Consider the following 13,431-nt stretch of genomic DNA (forward strand, 5'->3'; position numbering starts at 1 on the left):
CATCCATTGCAGCACCTTTGACTAGATTGACCCAGAAGGGTGCTCCGTTCCGTTGGTTTGATAATTATGAGGTGAGCTTTCAGAATCTCAAGATGGACTTGACTACAAAACCAGTTCTAGTGTTGCCTTCAGGTTCGGGGATGTATACGGTGTATTGCGACGCTTCACGCGTTGGCTTGGGTTGTGTATTGATGCATGAGGGGCGATTTATTGCATATGCTTCACGTCAGTTGAAGCCCCATGTGAAAAATTATCATGTGCACGATTTGGAGTTAGTTGTGATTGTTCATGCTCTTAAGATCTGGAGGCATTATCTATATGGTGTGCCTTATGAGCTTTACACTGATCACCGTAGTTTGCAACACTTGTTTAAGAAAAGGGATCTCAATTTGAGGCAGCGCATATGGCTTGAGTATTGAAGGACTATGACATTACCATTATTCATCATACGGGCAAGGCGAACATGGTCGCAGATGCCTTGAGCAGGAAGGCAGAGAGTATGGGTAGCTTGGCATTTATTTCAGCAGAAGAGAGGCCACTAGCTTTGGACATTCAGTCCTTGGCTAACAGACTTGTGAGGTTGGACATTTCAGAGCCTAGCCAAGTCCTTGCATGTGTTGTTGCCCAGTCTTCACTATTGGAGCAGATCAAGGCTCGACAATTTGATGATCCGTACTTGGCAGTTCTAAGAGAAACGGTTCTACAAGGTGTTGCCAATGAGGTTTCTATTGGCGAGGATGGTGTCCTGCGACTCTAGGGTCATTTATGTGTTCCTAATGTCGATGGCTTGAGGGAGATGATTCTAGATGAGGCACACAGTTCTCGGTATTTCATTCATCCAGGTGCTACGAAGATGTATCAGGACCCGAGACAACATTATTGGTGGCGGCGAATGACGAAAGACATAGTTGAGTATTTAGCTAGGTGTCTAAATTGCAAGCAGGTTCAGTATGAGCACCAGAGGCCAGGTGGCTTACTCCAGCAGATGACTATACCAGAGTGGAAATGGGAACACATTACTATGGACTTCGTAGTTGGGTTGCCGCGGACCTTGCGAAAGTTCGATGCAGTTTGGGTCATTGTTGACAGGTTGACCAAGTCAGCATACTTTATTCCAGTTGCAACTACTTATACTTCAGAGAGGTTGGCCCAGATTTATATTAGGAAGATAGTTCAGTTGCATGGTGTTCCTGCTACCATTATATCAGACAGAGGCCCTCAGTTCACTTCGCATTTCTGAAGAGCCGTACAGAGTGAGTTGGGGACCCGTGTAGAGCTCAGCACTGCATTTCATCCATAGACCGATGGGCAGTCAGATCAAACAGTTCAGATCTTGGAGGACATGCTCAGAGCATGTGTAATTGATTTTGGGGGACAGTGGGATCAGTTCTTTCCTTTGGCCAAGTTTGCTTACAACAACAATTATCAGTCCAACATCGAGATGGCTCCATTTGAGGATTTATATGGTCGGCGATGTCGTTCTCGCATCGGGTAGTTTGAGCCAGGCGAGACTAACTTATATGGTACTGATTTGGTGAGGGATGCCTTGAAAAAGGTAAAGTTGATTCAGGAGCGACTTCGCACAGAACAGTCCAGACAGAAGAGTTACGCGGATCATAAGGTGTGTGATGTATCATTTAAGGTAGGCAAGAAGGTTCTCTTGAAAGTCTCGCCGATGAAGGGCATTATAAGATTCGGGAAGAAGGGCAAGTTGAGCCCTAGGTTGATAGGCCCATTTGAGGTGTTGAGGCTGGTTGGGGAGGTTGCTTATGAGCTTGTTTTACCTCTCAGCCTATCAGGGGTTCATCCGGTTTTTCACATATCTATGCTCCGGAGGTATCACGCCGACTTTTCACATGTGTTAGACTTCGGTACTATTCATCTAGATGAGAGCTTGGGTTATGAGGAGGAGCCAGTTGCCATTGTTGCTAGACAGGATTGCCAGTTGAGATCCAAGAGGATTTCTGCGGTAAAAGTTCAGTGGAGGGGCCAACCAGTCGAGGAGGCAACCTGGGAGTCCGAGGAGGACATGCGGAGCAGTTATCCACACTTATTCAGCACCTCAGGTATGAATCCAAAACCGTTCGAGGACGAACGTTTGTTTAAGAGGTGGAGAATGTAACGATCCGACCGGTCGTTTTGATTTCTAGAATCCCGTTTCCCTAAATAATATTTCTCCTACATGCTTTTACTGTTTTATGACTTGCGGGGATGATTAGTTCGGGATTTGGAAGGGTTCGGGTTGAAATCGGAACACTTAGTTCCTTAAGATTGGCTTAAAAGACCAAGTTTGACTTCGGTCAATATTTTGAGTAGACAACCTCAGAATCGGAATTTGACGGTTCCAATAGGTTCGTATGATGATTTCAGACATGGGCATATGTTCGGATCGGGTTTTGGATGACCCGGGAGCGTTTTGGCGCCTAATAGTGAGAGTTGGTTCTTGAAGGTTTTAGAAGTTCTTTAAATTTGGTTGGGAGCGGGTTTTGGTGATATTGAGGTCCAAATAGAATTCCGAGATCGGGAATAGTTCCGTAATGTTATTTAAGACTTGCACGCAAAATTTGGTATCATTCCGAGTAGTTTAAGTACGTTTCAGCGCATTGGAAGTGAATTGAAGAACTTAAAGTTCTTAAGTTTGGTTTAATTGGTTTTGGGGTGCGATTCTTAGTTTTGATGCCATTTAGGGCGTTCCGAGAGTTCGAGCGAGTCCGTTTTATGAGTCCAAACTTGTTGGTATGTTCGGGCGGGGCCCTAGGGGCCTCGAGTGTCAATCGGACGAGGCTCAGACCGAGATGAGAATTTGGAACAACAGCTGAAGAACCAGGTCTGCCATAATCGCACCTGCGCTTGGCCAGCCGCAGGTGCGAGCTCGCATGTGTGAGCCAAGACTCGCAGAAGAGGCCAAGGAAGGGCAACCCAGGTTCCACAGGTGCGACCCATCCTCCTCAGATGCGGGACCGCAGAAGCGAAAACCCGTCCGTAGAAGCGATGCTAGCCAGCCCAGGGGAGTTTCGCAGAAGCAGACTTTTGTCCGCAGAAGTGAGGGCGTAGGTGCGGCCCTATGAGTGTAGGTGCAGAAATCGCTGAAGGCAGTGAACTTCATTTAATACGGGACTTAGGCATTTTTCTCCCATTCTTCACACATTTGGGCGATTTTAGAGCTTAAAAAAGGGAGACTTCAACCTAGCTATTGAGGGTAAGTAATTACTACCTTAATGTAAGTTTAATACATAGATTATGGGTAGATTTCAACATAAAAATTGATAGAAATCATGGTTTTAGATGAAAAACCTAGGGTTTAATAAAAATGAGATTTTACCACGAAAATGATCATGAAACTTAGTGAAAATCATATATTTATGTTCCTAAGGTTATGGGTAACAACTTTCTTCAAAACATTCCGAAATCCGGGTATGTGGGCCTGGGGTGAATTTTAGGAATCTTGCAATTTGGGTTCGATAATCACTCTAATAGTGGAGATATGAACTTTTGAGCATAAAGTGATTGATTTATGTAATGTTTGACTAGTTTCGAGTCGTTTGGCATTAAATTTGGAGGTTTGAGCGCATTCTTGAATTAGGAAGTAGGCTTTAAGACGAGGTAAATCTCTTTTCTAACCTTATAAGAGGGAAATTACCCCATAGGTGAACTTAATTAATATGTGTTGTTATTTGTGGGGGGCTACGTACGTACGAAGTGACAAGAGTCTGTACATAGCTACTATTCCTGTTTATGTCCGGATAGTTTTAGGTTTACATCATGCTTTGTGGATACCGTTAATTGATTATATTTGTTAATTGTATCAAATGAAAGTAAGTCGAGGATTTTAAGGATTTAAAAGCTTCAAGTTGGATTGTCTTTATTTTGAAAAGAATCAAGAAAGAGTTATGATCTATTGATAATTTATATTTGACTGCGTCGCAAGTATATTCCGCGAGTGGGGTAATTCTTTCTACTGGAGCGGGTCGTTCGTCTCGGCAGGTTAATAGATGCATCTATGGTTCGTGTTGTTCGATCCTTGGCAGTACACAATTTATATTTATGTTGGATCGGGCCGAATGTCCTCGGTGGAATTTTGTGCGTGGTAATAGAACTGGAATTCCCTTTTATAATTGGTATAAATTCATTATTTGGAAGGTTATTTGTTTTAAATGAATGAAGTGATTTGGGCTCTTAAATCAAGTCCGATTGACCTCAAATTTTGCATTCAAGTCATAATTGACATAACAGAGCTATGAAAATTTTTGGAACTGGATTCCGACTCTGGTATCAAAAAGTTGTGATGATCCAAAATATCATCTTTAAATTTAATAATTAATTATGTGATCTAAGTACTATTTACCATTACTCGACTTGCGTGTGCAGTCCGTAAAAAATTTTCGAAAAGTTTTCAGGCGAAAAATGAATTAAAATGTGAATTAGAGCTTTAAAACTCAATTGAGTTGACTTTGGTCAACATTTTGAGCAAACTGACTCGGATCAGTATTTTGACAGATTTGGTAGGTCTGTATCGTGATTTGGGACTTAGGCGTATGCCTGGAATCAAATTCCGAAGTCCCTAGCCCGAGATATGGAATTTTGATGAAAAATTAAAAGTTTAAGTTCAAATAGTGACCGGATATCAAATTATGTGCAAACGACCCCGGAATAGAATTTTGATGATTCCAACAGCACCGTATGGTAATTTTGGACTTAGTAGCATGATCAGAATTTTATTTGGAAGTCCGTAGTGGAATTAGGCTTGAAATGCTGAAAAGTTAAATTTTTGGGAAGTTTGACCGAGGGGTTGACTTTTTGATATCGGGGTCAAAATCTGATTCTGAAAATTTTTATAGCTCAGTTATGTCATTTATGACTTGTGTGCAAAATTTGAAGTCATTCCGAATTGATTTGATGTGTTTCGACACAAGATATAGAATTTGAAAGTTCAAAGTTCATTGATTTTGATTTGAGGTGCGATTCGTAGTTTTGATATTGTTTGATATAGTTTGAAACCTCGACTAAGTTCGTATGGTATTTTGGGACATGTTGGAATAATTGTTTAAGGTCCCGAGGGTCTCGGGTGGATTTCGAAAGGTAAACGGAATGGATTTCGGACAAAGAGTGCTGGAAATTTCTGTTGCAGAAATTTCGTGCATGGAGCCAATTTGGGAAGCTTATATATCGTAATTCATAAGGAATCAGAACATTTTCAAAACACAAAAGTTGTAGTCATTTGATTATAATTTCCAAAAAAGTTAAACCATTCATTATTTGGACATTTGTACAGAAAGTTATGACAGATTGAATGAAGGCTGGTAGAGCAGTTTCGCCAGAAATTTCTGATGCGTGAAGCCGACTTTGGAAGCTTATATCTCGCAATTCATAAGGAATCAGAACATTTTCAAAATTTAAAAGTTGTAGTCTTTGGATTATAGTTTCCAGAAAGTTAAACCATTTATCATTTGGACATTTGTACATGAAGTTATAATCAATTGAAGGAAGGCTAGTAGAGCAGTTTCTGGTGGACTTTTAGTGAAGAAAAATGGACTTTTAGTGACGAAAAATGGACTTTTAGTGACTGATTGGCAGAAACTTAAGGACCAAAAATGGTCATTTCATTCATTTCGTTTTGGATTTTTGGAGCACGGTTCTTGGGCGATTTTCACGGGAAAATATTAGGGTAAGTGTTCCTTATCCTATATTGATTATATTTCATGATTCCATACTCATTTACATCATGAATCCGTGAATTTATGGAAGAAAAATCAAGATTTTTGCAAAATCTTCCAAAAACGAAAATTTAAGATTTGGAGGTCGAGTGGTTATCGGATTTTGGTAAAATTGATATGGGTGGACTCGTAATTGAATGGGTTGTCGGATTTTATAAGTTTCGCCGGATTCCGAGATGTGGGTCCCACGGACAAATTTTGAGCTAATTTTGAATTTTAATGAAAATGTAATATTTTATTATGAAATTGATTACTATAATTTTTGTTGACTGTATCGAATTAATTATGACTAGATAGGAGTCGATCGGAGTCGGAAAATCGAGGAAAAAGCACAATACTTGATTAAATTGGAGCAAGTCGAGGTAAGTGACTTGTCTAACCTTATGTGAGGGAAATTTTCCCTAGGATTGGTATTGATGTGATTATTGAAATGTGTTGAAAGTCGTGTGCATGAGGTGACGAGTGTGTACACGGGCTAAATTACGAAAGATTATATTTTTAAATTGTGTAGATCACTGTTGCGCATTTATTAAATTATTTTATCTTGTTATATTCTTCATCATTGATCTGAGATATATACTTCAAATTTGTTTGATCTTTTCTTACTAACTGTTTTACCTGTTTAGTTGAAACTTGGTTTCTTTTATTCTGTGCATTATTTGAAGGTTGATTTTCTTTAAATTAAATATTATTAATATGAAATATTTGACATTTTTAAACTTGATATTGAAGCAACGTAGTAAAGATTTTGAAATATTATTTTCCTAAATTATTTACTCATGAATATTTTTATACTCATTGTGAGGGAGTCATGAGATCTTTATTGTGGAAGAATATTATTGTTGAATTATTTTGACATGAGCCGTGAGCTCTTTATTGTGAAAAAATATTATTGTTGAATTATTTTGACATGAGCCGTGAGCTCTTTATTGTGAAAAAAATATTATTGATGAATTATTTTGACATGAGCCGTGAGCTCTTTATTGTGAAAAACTATTATTGATGATTTATTTTGGCATGAGCCGTGAGCTCTTTATTGTGGAAAAATATTGTTGTTGAATTATTTTGGCAAGTTAAATTATTTGAGCACTTGAGGTGCAGATTGTGATATATTGTGATATTGATACGCATGCGGTGGTATAAGATCTGGGTGTTGAAACACATGCGGTGAGATAAGGGTGGCTTGATACGCGTGGCTAGTAGGGGTGACTACTAGAAGTCATGCGGTGTGATAAGGGTGGCTAAAACGCGGGATGCTATTTCAGAAAAAAATATTTTCTTTAAATAAATTGTGAAAGCTCCCGCGGTGATATAAGGAAATGAGATATTGTGAAATTATTTATAACTTGGGACTACGAGGCGGTACCTCGGTAGTTCCCTTATTGATATTGATTTATGGCCATAGTTGCTTTCGATTAATTGTTGTGATTTTCATAAAGTAGAAGGAAATTTTGTTTTGATTCCACGAGATATTATTTGCAATTATTTGGTGTCATTAAATGTGATAAACTATTTGATTCATTTCCAATGTCATTTTATTTTACTACATTGATAAACATTTTACCATGCCATTATTATATTCCAGTAGGGCCTTACCTGACCTCGTCACTACTCTACCGAGGTTAGGCTTGGCATTTACTGGGTACCGCTGTGGTGTACTCATACTACGCTTCTACATATCTTTTTGTGCTGATCTAGGTATATTTTACCAGCCTATACGTCAGTGAGTTACCTGCGTACGGAGATTTCGAGGTATATCTGCCAGTGTCCGCAGACTCCGGAGTCCCCTTCTATCATTTTATGTTACTTCCTTATATTTTATTTAGACCTTGACATATAGAGACATTGAGAATAAATTCTTAGAAGCTTGTGACTTATTTCTACCAGGTTTTGGGAGTTGAAATTGTTTGAATTGTAGTTTATTTATTTCAGATATTTATTATTATTCCGCATTGATAGGCTTACCTAGTCTTAGAGACTAGGTGCCATCACGACATCCTATGGAGGGAATTTGGGGTCGTGACAAAAGTCAACTCCACGGTCAAACTTCCAAACTTAAATTCCTATTTTAGCCATTTCAAGCCTAATTTAATTACGGGCCTCCAAATAATTTTCCGGAGCGCTCCTAAGTCCAAAATCACCCTGCGGAGCTATTGAAATCATCAAAATTCTATTCCGGGGTCGTTTTCTCAAAATGTTGACCGAAGTCAAACTTAACATTTTAAGGCCAACTCAAGGAACTAAGTGTTCCGATTTCAACTCGAACCACTATTAGAAAACGAATTTATTGGAATGATTTTTGGGCAACGGTTCTGTAATTGTTACAGTAGGTCATATTTTGGAATGATTTTAACCGTCCCAATAGAGTCAAAAGGCTTCTGGCACACTTCCGAAGAATAACCGTCCCAATAGTGTAGTAACTGTCACCATAAGTAAAGATATAGAGACGATTTTGATATGCGATACAATAGGGTTGTTTGTGGGAACGGTTTTGTGAAATAAAAAGCTATCGGGATGGTTTAATTTTCCCTCCTTACTTTCCCTCCTAGGTATTTATTAAAAAATAAAAATAGAGGACCCCACTAATATTTTAATAACTCTAAAATATAAAAGTAACCTAGAACACATCGACTTCATCAGCTAGCGACTCCCCCAAAATCTCAAACACCCGTCTCTCTCTGTTCATTAACCTAGAACACACCGACGAACTCTGTCTACCTGCTCCGGTGAAGGACGATAACTTCCGGTGAAGGACGATCATTATCGGCTAACATACCACAATCTCCGAGGTAGGATTTCGATTTTTTACCCTGTTCGATGTTTGCTATCACTGTTCGATTTTTGCTTTCTTCTTCCCTCGTCTGAAAAATTATTTCATTGCTCCTTCTATTTTCTTTCTTTGATAATATTTCTGATAAACCCATTATTTTGCTTCTATTTTGTTTGTATTATACGATATATTTTGTGATTTTTAGTTTGCAAAATTGGGGGATTTATTTGTTAGGTTTTAATTTTGTGTTTGAAACCATGAGATTTCCCCTTGTTGGATGTTTGCTATCGATGTTCGATGTTCGTTGTCTTGTTCGTTATTCTGAAAATCGTTATTCTGTATTATACAGTGGGAATGCATGGAGTAAATTTTATCGACAAATGCTATTGATGCAATGGCTCGTGGAGTATACTTTGGAGTTTTCAATTTTTCCCCAGAAAATTTTCAGCCTTTATTCTGCCTTATTTCTGGATCATAGACATGAGGAACATGTTGGACTACCTCCAAGACAAGTTACCAAGAATATAGGGGCTTCTTTGCAATTAATATAACATTGACGATAAGACATAGTAATAATGATCTAAAGTACATTCATTAGTATGACTAGGGCTGTTCAAAATCGATCCATAATCAGGCAAGTGTGTGTAAGAATCTGTTAAAACTTGGTATACTTTTGATTTTAAAAAAAGAATCTGTTAAAACTCGGTATGCTTTCATCTTGAAATATCTATGCCAGTTTGGTGTAAGGGTATCCAGTGGTTCTATTTGATGACTGATATACCTTTTGGAATGGTCCCATCTACGAAGCACAGTTGGTTTTCTAGTGATGCAAGCGCTAGTCTTTGCTTGACTAGCTAAACTGGCATTCCTTCTATGTTGTGGTGTCCAATTAACTTGGCGTTGAAGCGTGATTTGAATTGAAGTCCGTTCCGCTTTTGGTATAAGATGATTGTTTTTCTCGTGATTGTAAATTTGAAACAATACTCTTTCTAAAATAAGGGAAACTAAAGTTAACTCCTCAGAAAAATATTGTAGATTAAAGTTGATCTAACAACCAAAATAACCTCACTGAAAACAATTGCTATCTTTAAACGACTATCTTGAATTAGACCATTAGATCGAATTAACGTCTAAAATTTCTTTTTGTGCACTTTTTCGTTAACAAATCAGTGAGAAACCAATAAGAGTAGTTGACAATGGCACTCTGGTAATTCATATGTACGTTGCAGCTGTAGCATATTTCATAGATACGTTATTACATCATGTTTCTTGCGATATCTAGTCTAGTAATATATTGGATCAGGCATTATCAATAAAACTTAGCAAATGAATGTTGTTCCTATCTAAAAGCTGAAAATTAAACTCCTCGCCTGGAATAGGAAATGCTTTCAAATAAATAAATAACATGTATTTTGTATTTATATCAAGTCAAACAATTTATGTTTATTTATAACACAAAAGTGATAAAGAACCCACCAACTCTTCTATCTTCTTTCATCTGATATTCTGAAAGAGCTCTCTGGATAGCATAATCAGAGATTCTGCTTTCCAAATACAAGTGTTGTACCTCACAAAAGCTTTGAAGGGTAGAAGTTTTACTGCTGAAGTTAAATTCAGGTGGAAGTTCAAAGGGTTGGTAGTTTACCCTAAGGCAGTTCTGATTCATGTCAACCTATGGTACTCGTGTTGCTGTTCGGCAAGCTAAAACATTAGGCTTCTGGATCATTAGGTGCAACCACAAGGAGCTAATTGTGCTTTCCTTTACTACAGAAAATTTTGATGTGGTTAAGCTGCTATCAGTTTGAATTTTCTCCAATTACGGGAGAATAAATTAAAATTTTAGCATAGCAATTTTTTAACTCCAACTTATATGTTTGATTAGAGCAAAATATCAACTTTTGTTAATAAACAAACCCACGATCATCACTAGCACAATTAAATTTCAAAAATGGATCATACTCCTGAAGGTATTGTTTCTTTTTTAATGAAGAATAATACACATATTTGGAACTCTTTTATCTCATTTATCATCTGATCTTCACCCATTTACATGCTTCAGTAATGTTACTAGGAGTAAGCAATGTAGCCTTTCTTTGTATACGACATGAATACACAAACATATATGCATCATAGCAGAACACTGAGCACCACAAGGGCACTAACAGACAACATGAACAAATCAAGACGTCATTTGCAATTTAAGGAATAACATAAAACAGAAACGCAATTGTCGTCATTTAATGCGGTTGACCCAGCTATAAGAGAAGAGGTGTATAAGAGTGAACTAAATGGACAGATTCGAACCTTATTTTTAGCTATAATGGGAACATTAGTATCCTCCTTCGTTCGATTCTGTTTTGGAGCACTCTCAGTTATATTGGACTTGTCATAAGCGAGGCTCCCAGCTAAGTATTCACCTGATTAATGCATAAAATCATTTGAAGATGAAATGAAAAATTCAAATATAGGCATTGTCTCTGGTCTTCCATGTTGCTGCTTGTCTGACTACAAAATCTGACTTTGACTACATATAGTACTCTAGTTGCTTGTCTCTAGTCTTCCGTGTTGCTGCTATTTTTTTCTTATTTCGTTGTTCTTCCATTTCTCTTCTATTGTGTTTAATGTATACTTCTCAAGTTGTACTTGTAAGTTATTGTTTGGTGCTTCTTTCTTCCTGCAGAAAATGTCCAAAACTAATATTGAGAACCGGAAAAAGTTGAAGAATCCTCACACTGCTGGAAAAAGAAGTTTTTCTTTAGTTCGCTCTAAGTTGGTGTGTAACTAGCAAATCATGGAAAAATATTTCTCAGTTTTGGCTCATGTTTAGTTTATGGCAGATCATCAGGAATACTAACGCACTTTAATGTGACTAGGAAAATGATAAGGTAACTTCAGATCCTTTAACAGCAAAGGAAGTATTTGTAGCTACAAGAAAAAGGAAAGTTGGACGATCATACATGTGCTCGGATGAAGACACAACTAGTAAAATTGTGCGAATTATATTAACTATTGTTATATCGAGATCAATCGTATATTTCTATTTGTTTACTTGTTATTTACTTGAATTCTATATTTTTGAATTTGCTTTGTAGGCTGAAATGGAGGATATAGAAGCATAACAAACTGAAAATGGCAATGAGTCCGTAGAGGCATTTGCAGCTGTCATGGGACCTGAACATCCAGGGCGTTTGAGGTTATATGGACGGGGGGTTACAAGAACTTATTTGAGAGGGAAAGTAGGATGTTTTGAACACTCTTCAAATTCTACAAATTGTTTGCAAAAAATGGAGGAGAAAATACAGAGAATGGAAGAAAAAATTGAGGAACAAAATACAACTATTCGTCAAGAAGTTGTTGCAGATGTTCTTGCACGACTTCAACGTTCAGGAATTAATATTGATGCTAACATTATTCTAGCGGCATTGGGTGATAATTCACCAGGAGAAGTTTTATCTTCACAACAAACAACTTTGCAACCAATTTGTCGTCCATCTACTAGTAGCATCAAAGAAGGCCAGCTCATTACAGGTATTAACTCATTGACAATTTAATAGTTTTTGTGAGTTTTTGATGTCTTAGGTTGTTGAAATAATCTGTTCATGTAGTAATTTCTGGAGAGTTGAATTATATCGTTTGTCTATTGCTGATTCTGGACTTTTGGGCAGATTGTTTTATGTGTCAGTTAGCATAGTGAAGTGACCTTAAGTTGCTGCATCTGTACACATTATGTCAGTTAGCATGTGCGTTTGTGTTCCTTTATTTTCAATTGTCAAATGTTGGATTCTGCAGTGTAAATTGACAGGAGCTAGAGTGTTCCTTCGATATTTTGGTCTTCTGTTGGAATTGAGTTGCTTTGAAATGGGTTTGGAGGCTTTGAATACTAATGTCATTTGGAAATGTAGAACCTGTCAGTTGTCTTATAGAAATATTGGAAGTTAGAAAATATTTACCTTGTTTGACATTCAGGCTTTGAATACTAATGTCATTAGAAGTTAGAAAAGCTTATTTAGAATAAAGCTGCAATTAGCAAACACTAGTGCACTACTGAAACCTTTGTAATAAAAAAGGGCAAACTACGGTCCAATAGATCCACATCTATTATATAAATATAAAATGAAAGTCAGTGTAGGAAGTAAATCCACCCCAAGTATCTTATATGATCAGAAAGGTATTGAAGGCCCAAGAATACTTTGAGGAAGCTATTTTCACTCAAGACGATGTACTGAATATGGACAGATTTTCTATCAAGAAGATGTATTCATGTGTTGTTAGCCTCTTTACTCTCCAAATGGGTTGCTTGTATTTTAGCTTGTTGTTGCTCTTACATAAGGAACTGTGACAGTAAAATAGAGTTCAACTTTGTTAGGTAAAGCATCGATAACGAAGCAAGTACTTTGTGATTCAAACATCTTAATTTTTTTTTCTTTTAATCATTTATTAATCGTCATTTGTAGGTGCATCGATTGCAGATGAAAGCAGTGATGAAGATCTTACTTGAGTGTTGTTGATCGTTGCTAGACTTTCTCATTATGTTCCAGGATATTTTAGTTTAGAATGTTTTGTATACAAACTCATCTATTTCATATTTTGTTTTTGTATATGGATAATGCTAGTTTGATATTTCAATGTTATTTTGTAGTTTATATAAGTTATGGTGTATAAAATTTTGTTGTATGGGAAATATTCCTTATTCTGGAGCTATATATATATATATATTTGAAATTACTAGGAAGAGCCGTTGCAATAGACAATATAATCGTTGCAATAGACCTATCAAACAATAATAGCAGCCCCTAATAACTATTGCAATAGATTAGATAATTGTTTCAAAAGATCACGAAAACCGTTTCAATATATTATAAAACCCGTTGCGATAGCCTTAAAATATCGTTGGCACTAATATATTAGAACGATTTATAACCGTCCCAACAGAATAAAAAACCGTTC

General features: G+C 37.1%; 1 protein-coding gene across 3 annotated transcripts; it reads left to right on the forward strand.

The window, feature by feature from the left end:
* Window positions 1-7,986: 7,986 nt before the first annotated feature.
* On the forward strand, window positions 7,987-13,132 carry LOC108944293 (uncharacterized). 3 transcript variants are annotated; one of them, XM_018769197.3, is made up of 4 exons: window positions 7,987-8,503; window positions 11,358-11,474; window positions 11,577-12,012; window positions 12,939-13,132. In XM_018769197.3, exons 3-4 carry the CDS (start codon window positions 11,649-11,651, stop codon window positions 12,980-12,982), a joined length of 408 nt encoding a protein of 135 aa, XP_018624713.1. In that variant the 5' UTR covers window positions 7,987-8,503; window positions 11,358-11,474; window positions 11,577-11,648; the 3' UTR covers window positions 12,983-13,132. The 3 variants fall into 3 exon arrangements, with proteins under 3 accessions (XP_018624713.1, XP_033510746.1, XP_070036673.1); XM_033654855.2 differs by lacking the exon at window positions 7,987-8,503 and adding an exon at window positions 11,086-11,257; XM_070180572.1 differs by lacking the exon at window positions 7,987-8,503 and adding an exon at window positions 11,086-11,253.
* The last annotated feature ends 299 nt before the right edge of the window (window positions 13,133-13,431 follow it).

This window comes from Nicotiana tomentosiformis, chromosome 1, assembly GCF_000390325.3.
Source record: "Nicotiana tomentosiformis chromosome 1, ASM39032v3, whole genome shotgun sequence".
Taxonomy (NCBI): Eukaryota; Viridiplantae; Streptophyta; class Magnoliopsida; order Solanales; family Solanaceae; genus Nicotiana; species Nicotiana tomentosiformis.